The sequence below is a fragment of the Kwoniella shivajii genome, chromosome 3 (genome assembly GCF_035658355.1).
Source record: "Kwoniella shivajii chromosome 3, complete sequence".
Taxonomy (NCBI): domain Eukaryota; kingdom Fungi; phylum Basidiomycota; class Tremellomycetes; order Tremellales; family Cryptococcaceae; genus Kwoniella; species Kwoniella shivajii.
This window is the reverse complement of record NC_085910.1, coordinates 1,515,799-1,527,860: the sequence shown is the minus strand read 5'-3', so window position 1 is coordinate 1,527,860 and position 12,062 is coordinate 1,515,799. Positions and strand designations below refer to the sequence as shown.

Below are 12,062 nucleotides of genomic sequence, written 5' to 3'. Positions count from 1 at the left end.
CGTCGTATGAGACTGAGGAAAAGAAAGAAGGAAGAGCAACAATTTTCAACATCTATGTGAGTACCATTATTTATTGTTTTATATTATACATGTCATCTCTTTCCTGTTCCCGACTCCCGATGCATAAATCGGATGGAATACGATCGTTCAATTGACGACATGAATGAGATCTGTTATACACTACAAATGTCACATCGGATGCGAGCACGAAAAGGGGGTGGAGGCTCACAAGATGCGGTCTTGATGACATACACGATGCCATTCACTTTTCACTTTGTGTTGTAGGTGATGACTTGATGATCATTCGAGATGAAGGCAGAGAAGTTAAGTACTATCGAAACACTGTGGTCCCTGAAATTATGTTTTCGTCAAGATATCAGTCTTCATGCAGACATCATCCGATTTGTACACGTTACTCAACATACATCTCTTTATCTAAACGAATGACTGTATGTATTCTTCCCGACACGATTACCTCGCTTTCACAGTCTTCAACCACGTTGTGCTCTTAGACTCTTCTCAACTTCATCCCAATAACGTTCACCACCGCCTTTACCTTTATGCCCACCCTCATTTATCCATTTGACCACTTGTGAATTGGTCATGTTATATCGAGTTGCCAAATTTGATATTCGTGCTTTATATTCTTCGATAGACTTCTGTATCAACTCTTTTCCTCTTATAGCTCGTTCATTTCTTTCCTTTTGACTTAAGACTGGAGACGGTGGTCTATTTGATCGATTGGAAATAGGTATGGGTAAAGGTGCAGGCGATAAGGACGGCGTGACTCTTTCTGGACGAGGTGGGATTGATGTCTCCCTAAACACCATATCTGGTTCAACCCTTCCGATGCTTTGACCTCGACCGATACTCCTATCAGCGGCACCAGCTGACATTCGATCAAGTGTTCGTCGACGTTTACTTTGCGATGCTAGTAAATGATCATACAATGTTGAATGTCGTGGTTTCTTATTTGGCATCTTCGAGTCGGGTGAAGGTGTGGACGGATTAGCTGCTGATCGAGGCTTGGGTGTGGTTGAAGATATTCCCGATTCGATAGCAGTGGTAGGCTGAACATTGACTTGCCTCTTCGTGATCGTTTCCATCGTAGATGGGACCACGGGATCATCAATTTCCACTGTGGGAGCTAAGGTATTGACCGCTGGAACATCATTGGACACTGGTGTATCTTCCATCGAAGCGAGAGCAGATGGCGCCGTATGTTTAGCTTGTGACAATTGCTTGGTGCTCGTAGCTTCTGTAGATGTCGAAACAGGATGTCCCGATGATATTTCTACTGGTTGAGGGGATTGTGGCCGAGGTGAGATGGGTTGTTGCTTAGAAACAGGTAAAGACTGTTCTTCAGAATTTGGAGTTATGATTCGAACTTCCGCTTCCTCGTCTAATCTAACAGATTTTGGAGGTCTATCATGTTGTTCCACTGGTATGATTCCCGAAGCGCTTATTTGAGCCTCAGCTTGGGCTTTAGCGAAATCAGCCAAAATAGCTTGGGTAGCTTCTCCTCTCTGACTCTCTTCATCATCGTCAGCTGTATCAGTCACGGCTTGAGAGGCAGTTTGTTGCGCTTGAGACATGTCGTCTTCTCTGGGAGATTCAGCGTCTAGTAGATCCCGTTCTACCATATCTGTATCCATCGTTCGATCTCCTATGTTTTCGATAGATGTGGTTATGGTGGGTAATTGACTTGCGGAAGGAAGGAGATCAGTGAGAGATTCCTCAGCTATATCATCATTACGAGCAGGCGCTTCCATATCAGTTGCAAGAGGTGGCAATTCTGGTTGAGTGTGAATAACAGGCTGAGATTGATCACGTTGCATTTCGGGCTCAAGCGAAGCAAATTTCCCACCGACATCAGAAGAAGATCCACCAGCTTCCAGAATGATATCAGAGGTGACTGGTTGTTGCTGCGGTATCATGTCGGTATTGGTGGAAGGCGGTAGATTGACCGTGCCGTAATCGTTATTTTCGATGACTCGAGATTCATCGGTCGGTATTGCATTTTGAGGCTTCTCGACAAGCTGATCAGCTTGCTGTCGCCCTGAGGCAATTTCTAATAGATCTTGCCTTTGCTCATCGACAGTTACAGTAGTAGGTTGTTGGTTTTCTCGCGCTGTATTCGCTGGAGGTAATGACTCATCATCTGATTCTACAAGTTTTCTTTTTCCAACTCGATCTTGTCGTGAAGATGTTGTTTCTTCCGTTGCATCAGCGGTATCGACGCGTGAAGGTCCAGCTTCGTTTTGGTTCTCCGCTGTGATGTCACTGAGGGTATATATCATCAGTACGACGGTCACATTCACAGCTAATTATCCGATCATTATCAAATGGCGGAGAACGGATACTCACTCCGCTCTATCCTGGATTTGTGCTTGAGAAGATATTTTGGCTAATCTGGCTTTCTCCCTCTCAGCTTTTGTTTTCAAGGTACCGTTGACACCTTCTTTAATAAACGCTTTAACTCTCTTCTCGAATGACACAGAGTTCTTCTTGTATCGTTCGTGCCATGATTGAGCAGAATGCCGTTCAGCAATTGGATATTGAGCTGATGTAGCAGCCTAAATGTTTTGCGTTAGATATCAGGTGAAAACATGAAAATAGTGAAGTAGAGAAGTTTGACCTACCAAATTATGATATGTCTTTCTACTTCCCCATGAACCATCTGGATTATGTGCAGCCAGATACCGACAGAGGAAATCATCGTCTTGCGGTGTGTACTCCACCCTTGGTCTTGAAGAGCCCTCGTAACAGTCAGCGATACGACCTTATATGGCTGCACAATGATCTCAGTGGCGGAGAATTACGCAAACTCACTTTCCAGTCGGTCTGCCTGGACCTTTACCTTCGTTGGTAGGTGTATCATCCCCTAAGAAACTTTCATTGTCTTCTTCATCACCTCTCTCTTGCAATTGCTGTGGTGTTAATCTCCAAGATAATTTTCTTTCTCTCAGACAATTATCAACCCAATCTCTTTCAACGATTTTTTGCCAATGTCTATCATGTTTTCTCTTTTCACCATGAACTTTCTTAGCGAATTCAGATGATTCATCCACTACCAATAGATCGGCCTGAGCTCTCTTACCCACACCGATTGCACCTGCACATTCCAATTTCTCCAGTAAGGAATCACGGGCGGCTTCTGGTGTTTCATCTTGTTCTCGTGATACATTAACGGAAACCCACGCTCTGATAGGTCGATAATTCTCAAAAGATGAGGGATATGTAAATATAGGTGAGATTACTGACAGATCTTCTATCTTGATTAGTGTCTTTTGTTGATATACATTGTTTATCCAATGATAAGGGTGAATAAACGGTTGAGAAATGTGAGGATATGTTCGTCGTAGATCTATTATTCGTTCTAATTCTTTCTTGTATGTGGGATGGGAAGGGTTGACTAGTAGAATCGTGGATTCCGCTCGAGATGTTATCACTTTTCCTCCCAATTCCTGATCATACCACCTTTTTGTCAGCGATCTCATGCCAACAGCAACTTGGAGCACATGTACGCGATTCTGATGGACAGAATTGGGGTCTTTGCAGGAAGGATTGTTGAGAGAGCACTCACACTGATTCTGGATGTTAAAAACTCAATCGCATCATCTGGGAATTGATCTTCCGCGAAGATCACCTTTTGCTCAGACAGTAGAAATTCCATTTCGGGTATAAGTGTGACTTTCTACAAGTCTCAGGCAGATTGAAGTGGTCGATGATTTGTATTGAGGATCTTTAGGTACGATGATGCTAAATCCCTGATTGTCCAAATGATTCGGTTACTGTCTGACGGATAAAGTCGAAGTGAGCTGGTCGACCAATTACGCTACTCGTTGTTTTGTTTATGATTTTCTGTCGGCTTCTCTTAGTCATGCAAGACTTGGGTCGTTTTGGGAGTGATGATGTTGAATTGATGTGATGATTCTTTCTTTATCTCTTTCTAGTATATCTTATAAACAAATGAAAACAAATGAAAACATGAAAAGTGATGACATCTCATCATCTCACAAGTTGACGCGACTTTCCCACATGGCAAGTTTTGAATGGGCACAGGAACGATTATGGCGGAGTACGCCGAAATATTCAATATTCAACTTGTGTAGACTCATAGAGTCTCATCAAATGGCATCCAACCTCTACATGTTTGTGTACCGCATAAACATCTGGTTCTCTTCTCTCTGACCTCCAATCTCTCATTGCCCGAGGTACGTCTCAAGTCCTCGGCAGATAGTGGTGACCCTGATGCGTTCGCATAATCAAATGTCAATTCTTCTCCTTTTTTGATATATCTTTTCGTCTACACGAGCGGCATAGAGCAAATCAGCTATCTCCGTTGAGAATGATTGATTGATTCGGCGAGTCAAGGTTAGGAAGGGGACATACAAAGATAGCCGCTCTGAATAAACTCGTAACTCCCCACCTGACAATCTGGATGATACAATTGGGTTCGCAAGAATGATTTAGGAATCTACCTATATTCCCTTTATTCCTAGGATCTATATGCCAAATTTCGTTTGAGCTTGATATCTTCAGTGTTAAGATATAATTTCCTTCTCCTTGTTTCTGATTAGTCGCTTGGTCAGACCATCTTATCCGAGCTTCAGGGGTAGTCAAGTATTCTCCAGCATATAGAGAGATGAAACTCCCTTTTGATAGTTTGACATTTGATGTAGGAGTATAGAATAATCCGTATCCTATCCCAGAAGTAGATATTTGTACAGTTACAGATACACTGTAGCCCCAATTTAGCTCGACGGATCTCTTAGCTGTATATGACTTACCGTACGCCTGTTTGAGTCAAACGATCAGAACACCCCTCAGCACAAGGACAATGCACCGAGCACTCGATCAGAGGTAGTCTCTCAGGTAAAGCATCGACTTCCAATCTTTGCTCGATCCAATCTTGACGCGTATCATCGTATGTCGGCGTCGTGTAAAAGTTACCTGTTTCGTCTCATAAGTCAGGAGTTCCATTTCTCTTTCGAGGAAACGCGACTGAAGCCTGAGAAATAACTTACCGTATCCACTCACGCAGTCACATTGATCTCCATCGTTGACTGTACACAGTGATTTGCTGTTTTCGTCCGGTACACACGAACATGTAATTACTTCATCATCATCGGGATCAGAATCGTTGTCGCCAGAGTCAGCAGAAGTTTCGGACCATGTTCCACTATCTACACCTTTGTCTTGTGACGATATTGATGTACTGTCAGAAAAGACGGAATCGGTGATGTACTAGTTCATCAATCAGTACATGACCAGAATCCGAAGACCGTTCTGGCGATTTGGTATGTATCTCAGATGTCTCATATAATGATGCGGACGCAGATGCAGATTACTAACAGTAAATGGTGTCGGTTTACCTATTAGCGGTATACAGGTTGGTTCTAATCCAAATGAAATGTCTTGCATTATCGTAACAAGACAATAGCAAAACACGTGTCAACGATTCCTTTTACATCATTCAGGATCAAAGTTGACCGATAGTTGAGACTTGTTGTCCCTTTACACAGGAATCGGCAGTGGCAAGATGATCCGGCACCCGCAGCTGCTGCTTTTTTGTCTTGCCGGCGATGAGGATATATATCTATTTTAGGTAAAGGTAAAGGATAAAAATTCTCGAAATTTGTGGAAATGGCAATGGAAATTCTATGTTTGAATTTTTTGATTCGTGTTTTTACGATTGGACGACCTCCACCTCCATACATAACATACAGATACATACAGATACGATTGGGTGAAAGAAAACGACGTCGTCATTTGAACAAAGACAAGGCACAGCCTCAGAGTACTTATTACCTGATGGGGTAACTTTATTGCTGAGACTCGGATGACCTTACCCTTAAACCTTACGATTGGGACCTGAAAACACACACACCCACACACACCATCAAATGATTTTACACAGTTGAAAGGGAGAACTGCGCATTTGACGCGCGTAGAAAACAAAAGAATAAAAAAAAAGCTCAGTTACGGGATTATCGATTCTTTGCTACGCGGTTTAAACCTTTTCCTATCTTCCTTATTACTATTGTTATATGGTCATAGAGATCACACAGCATACATAATCAGCCACCCCTCCCCCCCAAATAACAATTCACATCTACTTCAACTTTCTTCATCTTTCTTCTTCTCACAAATAAAACATAAATAACAGAACCCCAAGCTCATCTTCTTCATCCTCTAAAACCCAAACATCTCATTCACATAATGTTCACCAAGAATATCATCCTCGCCGCCGCTCTCGTTGGCCAAGCTTACGGTTTGACTATCAACACCCCTGTGAGTACCTTCACCTTGTCCCTTTGCTTTCTTTCTTTTCTTCTTAAGCTGTCCTTTTGGGTCACAGATTTATCATTGCTGACATCTGCTCATGTGATCGTTTACAGGCATCTCTTGTTCAATGTCGTGAGTAGATTCTTTCCCCTTTTTGCCGCTTTTCTTCGAGCAGAAATGCAACATCACTTGGTCGGCCGCCGTCTAGGATATGACCGGGAGGCATCGTACGAGAGCTCATGAGTGTAAATCGCTGACGGTATCCTCCCTCGTCTTCAGAACCTGCCTCCATCACTTTCTCTGATGGTCAATCACCTTATATTCTGTGAGTGACTCTTCTTGTACCCATTTGCCGCTTTCTCGTAAGCCATCGCCCAGCCTTTGGAAACGCGCCAGGTAGTGGCTACACCTTGGCGCGATCTTTTCGTCCCATAGTATCCTGAATCGTGACAAAGACGATCGACGATCCGGAGCTGACTCCATCCATTCATGTAGTGCTGTCATTCCCGGTGGTCAAGTTTCCGCTGCCGCCATTGAGACCATCAATGATAGTCTTACCGCTTCCCCCGTAACATGGAACGTCAACCTCGCTGCCGGTGAGTTGCGCAGTAGGCCCTCATATTCCAATGACTGACCTTTGCTCCCTAAAGGTACCTCTATTACCCTTAAGATCACCGACTCCGCAGGTACCATTGCATACTCTTCTCCTTTGACCGTAAGTCGATTGTCTGATAATCTGCTAGTGCATCGGCTGATTTCGAAATTTCTCATGCTTAGATCCAAGCTGGTTCTTCATCCTCTTGTTTGAACTCCACCGCAGCAACCAGCGGTGTCTCGACCGGTGCCATCACCACCACTGTCGCTTCTGCTTCCGGAACAGCCAGGTGAGTTATAATCTCATGGCTCGTACACTGAGACAACAACTGATCAACCGAATTTTGACCGAATCTAGTGCCCAATCTGGAAACGGAGCTTCCACCACCTCCATGACCTCTGTAATGGCATCATCCGCTGCCGCTTCTTCAGCTGCCTCGTCCGCTGCTGCCTCTTCCGCCGCCGCTTCTTCAGCTGCTGCTAGCAAGGCTTCTTCGTACGTATACTCCCCGTGTCAAGTCCGTACCTCAGGAAATAAGCTGATCAGAAGACTGCCCCATAGTGCCGCTGGTTCCGCCACTGCTGCTGTCGGCTCTGCCGCTGCCTCTGCTACCTCCGCAGCTGCTTCAGCCGCCGCTTCCGCCGCCTCAGGTGCCCTTGCCAACAAGGCTGTTGCCCTCCCTGCCGTTGCCCTCGCTATCGTCGGTGGTCTCGCCATGCTCCTTTAGGCAGTTCCTGAGCAATTCTTCCGGTCAGATGGGAGTCGTGAAAGTTTTCCGTCTTAATCACTTCAGCAACAAACACTCAAATTTATAAGGGAGAATGTCAGATGGGGTTATGATGGACTCTTTTTCCACTTTCTCATACGTCAGAATAGGATCAGGATTTAGATTACGATGGGTGGATGATGGATGATCTTAATTTGTTTCACGTTACTTACCGCTCCCCTAGTTTTTCCTTTCACCAGTATTATCCATAACATATTTACGTTTCTTGAAGACTACTTTAACTTAATTAATAATGATTTTATTTTTTTGCCGGTGGATGAATTATCATTTATCTCAAACGTTTCGTTCGTTCGGAAGGTTATCTGATGAGCAGTCTCACATCCATATCTGTGACGATTGCTTGGAACACATGATGCCAGTAGTAGCTCATCAACGGCGGGAGCGCTGTTTGCTTTTATGACCACACTGTTGAAATTAGCCGATATTGATTCGTGCCTGTTTTATCGCATTAAATGTGTGTACACAACATTGAACTTGGAATATCGCATCTCACCTTTTCATCGGGATTTCCTTATACTTCTAATATAGATTCGCCCTCTATCCTTGATCGATGTCAGGGCCCAGGAAATACCAACCACCGCACACTCGAATCAGAGTCAAGAATTGTTCTCATGAGAATCTACAAAGACCGACTTCAGCTTCGTCATCAACGTATAATCTTAACTCAACCACATCAGATAAAGCACAAGATGAAACGACGAAAAGTACTCGTCGATCGGAAGCCTATACTGATACTGCCTATGGTAGGCTGCAAGATGATGTAAGGAATCAAGCAGGGCCTTCAATCCGTCACTCACAGTTCAATAAAAGTCCAAATTCAAGTATCTCAAGTAATCAGACCGGATATAATCCTCCTCCTTCAAGGAGGAATTGGTCCAAAAATTCTCTTGATAAATCAGCTTTATCTTCACCTGCAGATGACATAAAACCTATGCGATCTGGTGCAGGAGGGAAAGTAGATATAGGTGAGATGGAATTATTGCAAAGCGTTTCACGGAGTGGTGGAGACGGCAAGGATGGTGATGCGTGAGTCGTTCATCTTTAAATCTCACCTTAGAATGGGTAACCTGATCAGAATTTTGAGAGTATAGATTGAAAGATTGGGATATGCAAGAGAAATATAGGGTATTCATAAATGAGAAAGTAAGTCGATTTCCCTTACTCCACAAGCATACCTTTCATGCCGTCCTTTTGTATGAGCGATGAGTCAATATGTTTGCGGGTACTGATATAGACTTTAGATAGGAAGACATTACTCTAGTTTCTCTACTCCACGTCATACAGCGCCTGCGGTCACTGCAAAGGATGAATTGGAAAGCCTGGGAAGTATAGTTCTTCTCTTTCGTGAGCTTATTTTCGATTCCATCTGGGTTTACTCCTCACCTGTAGGAAGTTTCTGTGCAGAGCTGATATCCATTTCGGAGACGATAGGTAAATTGCGAGAAGGCGTTGTGGCTTCTTCGAGAATTGATGCATTCGCTGTTGAAGGTAAATTAGTACTTCACTTTTACTTCTGGTTTCCACCATTTCCAAGTTCATTATAGATCTAGGAGAACGAATGAATGTATCATGGCTGACATTTTCGCATGACGATGACAGTATTCGAATCATCAGCTCAGTTTTCAATATTAGCAAATAACAAACCTCAACTCATCTCTTCTCTAAGTGGACTTGTACCTGGATTGTATCAAGCTCTAGATTCCCACAGAGATGGAAAGGGAAAATCAAACATTCGGATAGCCACTAAAGATGAAGACGTTGCTGCAGATAGAGTACGGAATATGAACAATGAAGGAAGATCCAGCGAAGACAGGAGAAAGGAGTTTGCAAGGTTATTTCTGTTATATCAATTGATCAATCTAGGCGAAAAAGCATTCTGGTCAAGCTATTTAGCGCTGACGCATCCTCGAAAAAAGAATCTGAGAAGACCGCTCGATGAGACTGGGCTGGAAAACGGTAGTACACATCCTTGTCAGAATGGAACTTCAGCAACGTCTTCTGGTCCACCCTCAATGTCCCCGAAACCTTTCATCAATCCCTGTGATCTTTCATTGGTAATATCAATCGCTAGATCTGTCTCCCCTCATGCTCTCGACTCGGTGAAATACTTCAGTCTTCGGAAGGGCGCTACGACTTACGAAAAAGCCATACTTTCATGGGAGGAGGATAAAATCCGTGAGAGAGCCTGGGATATATTGAGGAAAGCATACATCACCACTAGGCATGAATGGGCAGGCAGCTTTCTGGGCATCATCGAAGAGGACGTTGGGGATTGGGTGAGAGGTAAAGGGATGAAAGTGGAAGAAGGTATCATAAAGCTTCGCTGAAAAGGCTTAGAGGGAAGTATATGCTTTTTCGCTTGTACTTGTACTTAATGTATGCTTATCATAGTTGTATCTGGTCAGGCTGGTGATCACGAAACCGTCATGTATCATTATCTCCGACTCAGTAGAGTACGAACAATGTATGAGCACACTCAAAAAGGTAATGAACTGCAGACATGTCATGTCGAGTTATAACATTATCGTTACGATAACGGCTCGAATGTGAATTCCCCCGCTAAATGTGCGAAATGCTTATCCCAATCAAAGTGTTCGTCCTCCATTAGAAGCTCTTGGTCGTCGAGGTCCCAAGGAGCTGCAGTGACCGAGTTGGTCGAGTCAAAGGTCCGATTCGTATCTTGTAAGGATATTGAGAAATCAGTAGCTGAAGTATTTTGATTCTCGGCCAAATACGGATCGACTGTTCTCTCCGCAGACGCCTCGAAAGTAGGGAGTTTTGAGAGAGCATTTTCCCAATCAAACCCCTCGTCCCCCATTTTGGGCTCTTGAGTGCCGGGCGTTGAATCCGAGATACTCGGCGCATTCCTTGCGCCAGGCTCAGCTTGATGGTTGTTCGAAGAGGCTACCGAGTTTCGAATAGTTTCGGGCTTTCTGTAAAACGAAAGCATTTGAGGACTTCCTTTGTCATGTGTTTGAAAAGAGATGAGTGAGAACGAAAGTCGTCACTCGTCACTCGTCACTCGTCACTCACTCTGATGAACCGTAGTACTTATGATGGCAATCCGTGTTGTGCGTTTTGCATCCAGTACATCTTGGATCGTTGGACCTTGTTTTCATTCCTGTCACCGTCAGCGAGGATTTTACCAGAGAGCTCTCTTCTCATTTGTCATCTTCTGGTAACTAGGCCAAAGTGACTCACAAAGGGGTTTGACTTCTCCATTTCTTGATATCACATTCCCAGCCATGTGATTGACATGAACTGCATTTTTGGCCACCGTAACGTGTTCCTACTCGGATGACTCCACCTGGTTTCGAGTTGATCCTAACCATCAAGAATGTATATCGTACGATAATATGCGAATATGACGCTCTATGAACAACTAGATTGGTATGAGATGAATCAAGGTGAGAAACAAGTCTTATGGAAGGGGATATAAAGTAAAGTAATCTTTTCCAAGAACAGTTAAGATAAGTTTACAAGGAGGACGTCTGAAATCTCGAGAACCGTTTTGAGCCGTTCCTTTGTTTTATTACCGGCTGCATCTGTTAGGTAATCCTTCCATCAATCGCGGATGCTGTCCATGATATCATCTCAAATCAACATTTTCTGCTATCGGTTTCATGTGTCTCAGTCGAAGCGACACGTTTGATCTCATATGAATGGACGTCACTATGAGCAGATCATCATCGGAAGACATGTGTTTTCAAGTGTATCGATGAACCGACATGGATCGAGCAACACAGGGATGCGTTCCTTGGGTTAGGAAACATGCATCATCGTGAAACCTCCTTACTCCTGGAAGTATCAGAAGGCTTGGAATCTATCACCTTGTATGATGGCTGCAGGTCCAGACATTTCCAGTAAATATACACACTGAACTTTCATTTTCTACTAGCTGTGTCTCGTCCAATTCACAATTACTGCCTCTTCCATCGAGGCTACTATATTCATCAGGCGAAGTGAGATCCTGATGATGACTCATCGATTCATTATCTTTTCTCTGGATGCGAAGTATACAGCTATCCGTCATTGCAAGTTCTTGTATCATTTCCAAATGAGACGCACCAATCCATGTACAGCTTGCATAAATATTTTACGCTGTTTTGACGTCACAACCATAACTGGATACCGTGTAAAAGGATCTAACAATACTTGTCAGGCTTGTAAGGTCAATCTCGAAGAAGCACGTAACCTCACCCTCAAACAGTCGGCAATGTCACTTGACAATGGCACGATCCTCCTAGAATGAACCTTGTCAGCTAGAAACTGGAGAATACATCATGCAGTACGATGAGGAGGCGTGTCTCTCAAAGATCAGCCAAGAGGTGCCACAAAGCACTATGTTTTAAGGTGGATTATAATTCGCGACGGTAACCATGTAGCTCT

At 43.7% G+C, this 12,062-nt stretch overlaps 5 protein-coding genes across 5 annotated transcripts; 2 read left to right on the top strand and 3 right to left on the bottom strand.

The window, feature by feature from the left end:
* Positions 1-491: 491 nt before the first annotated feature.
* IL334_002759 (uncharacterized protein) lies at positions 492-3,676 on the bottom strand (the record flags this gene model as incomplete). Its single annotated transcript, XM_062934499.1, has 5 exons — positions 492-2,283; positions 2,368-2,576; positions 2,643-2,748; positions 2,833-3,467; positions 3,587-3,676. 5 exons carry the CDS (start codon positions 3,674-3,676, stop codon positions 492-494), a joined length of 2,832 nt encoding a protein of 943 aa, XP_062790550.1.
* A 441-nt stretch (positions 3,677-4,117) lies between these two features.
* Positions 4,118-5,427, bottom strand: IL334_002758 (uncharacterized protein; the record flags this gene model as incomplete). The annotated part of the gene is made up of 5 exons (XM_062934498.1): positions 4,118-4,309; positions 4,396-4,744; positions 4,794-4,956; positions 5,031-5,250; positions 5,359-5,427. 5 exons carry the CDS (start codon positions 5,425-5,427, stop codon positions 4,118-4,120), a joined length of 993 nt encoding a protein of 330 aa, XP_062790549.1.
* A 798-nt stretch (positions 5,428-6,225) lies between these two features.
* Positions 6,226-7,613, top strand: IL334_002757 (uncharacterized protein; the record flags this gene model as incomplete). The annotated part of the gene is made up of 8 exons (XM_062934497.1): positions 6,226-6,297; positions 6,405-6,423; positions 6,571-6,616; positions 6,787-6,887; positions 6,942-7,006; positions 7,069-7,175; positions 7,244-7,381; positions 7,448-7,613. 8 exons carry the CDS (start codon positions 6,226-6,228, stop codon positions 7,611-7,613), a joined length of 714 nt encoding a protein of 237 aa, XP_062790548.1.
* A 610-nt stretch (positions 7,614-8,223) lies between these two features.
* On the top strand, positions 8,224-10,000 carry IL334_002756 (uncharacterized protein; the record flags this gene model as incomplete). The annotated part of the gene is made up of 5 exons (XM_062934496.1): positions 8,224-8,699; positions 8,765-8,816; positions 8,915-9,017; positions 9,105-9,161; positions 9,273-10,000. The coding sequence occupies 5 exons, from the start codon at positions 8,224-8,226 to the stop codon at positions 9,998-10,000; spliced, it is 1,416 nt and encodes a 471-aa protein (XP_062790547.1).
* Positions 10,001-10,200: 200 nt separating this feature from the next.
* IL334_002755 (uncharacterized protein) lies at positions 10,201-10,623 on the bottom strand (the record flags this gene model as incomplete). The annotated part of the gene is made up of 1 exon (XM_062934495.1): positions 10,201-10,623. The coding sequence occupies one exon, from the start codon at positions 10,621-10,623 to the stop codon at positions 10,201-10,203; it is 423 nt and encodes a 140-aa protein (XP_062790546.1).
* Between the last annotated feature and the right edge of the window lie 1,439 nt (positions 10,624-12,062).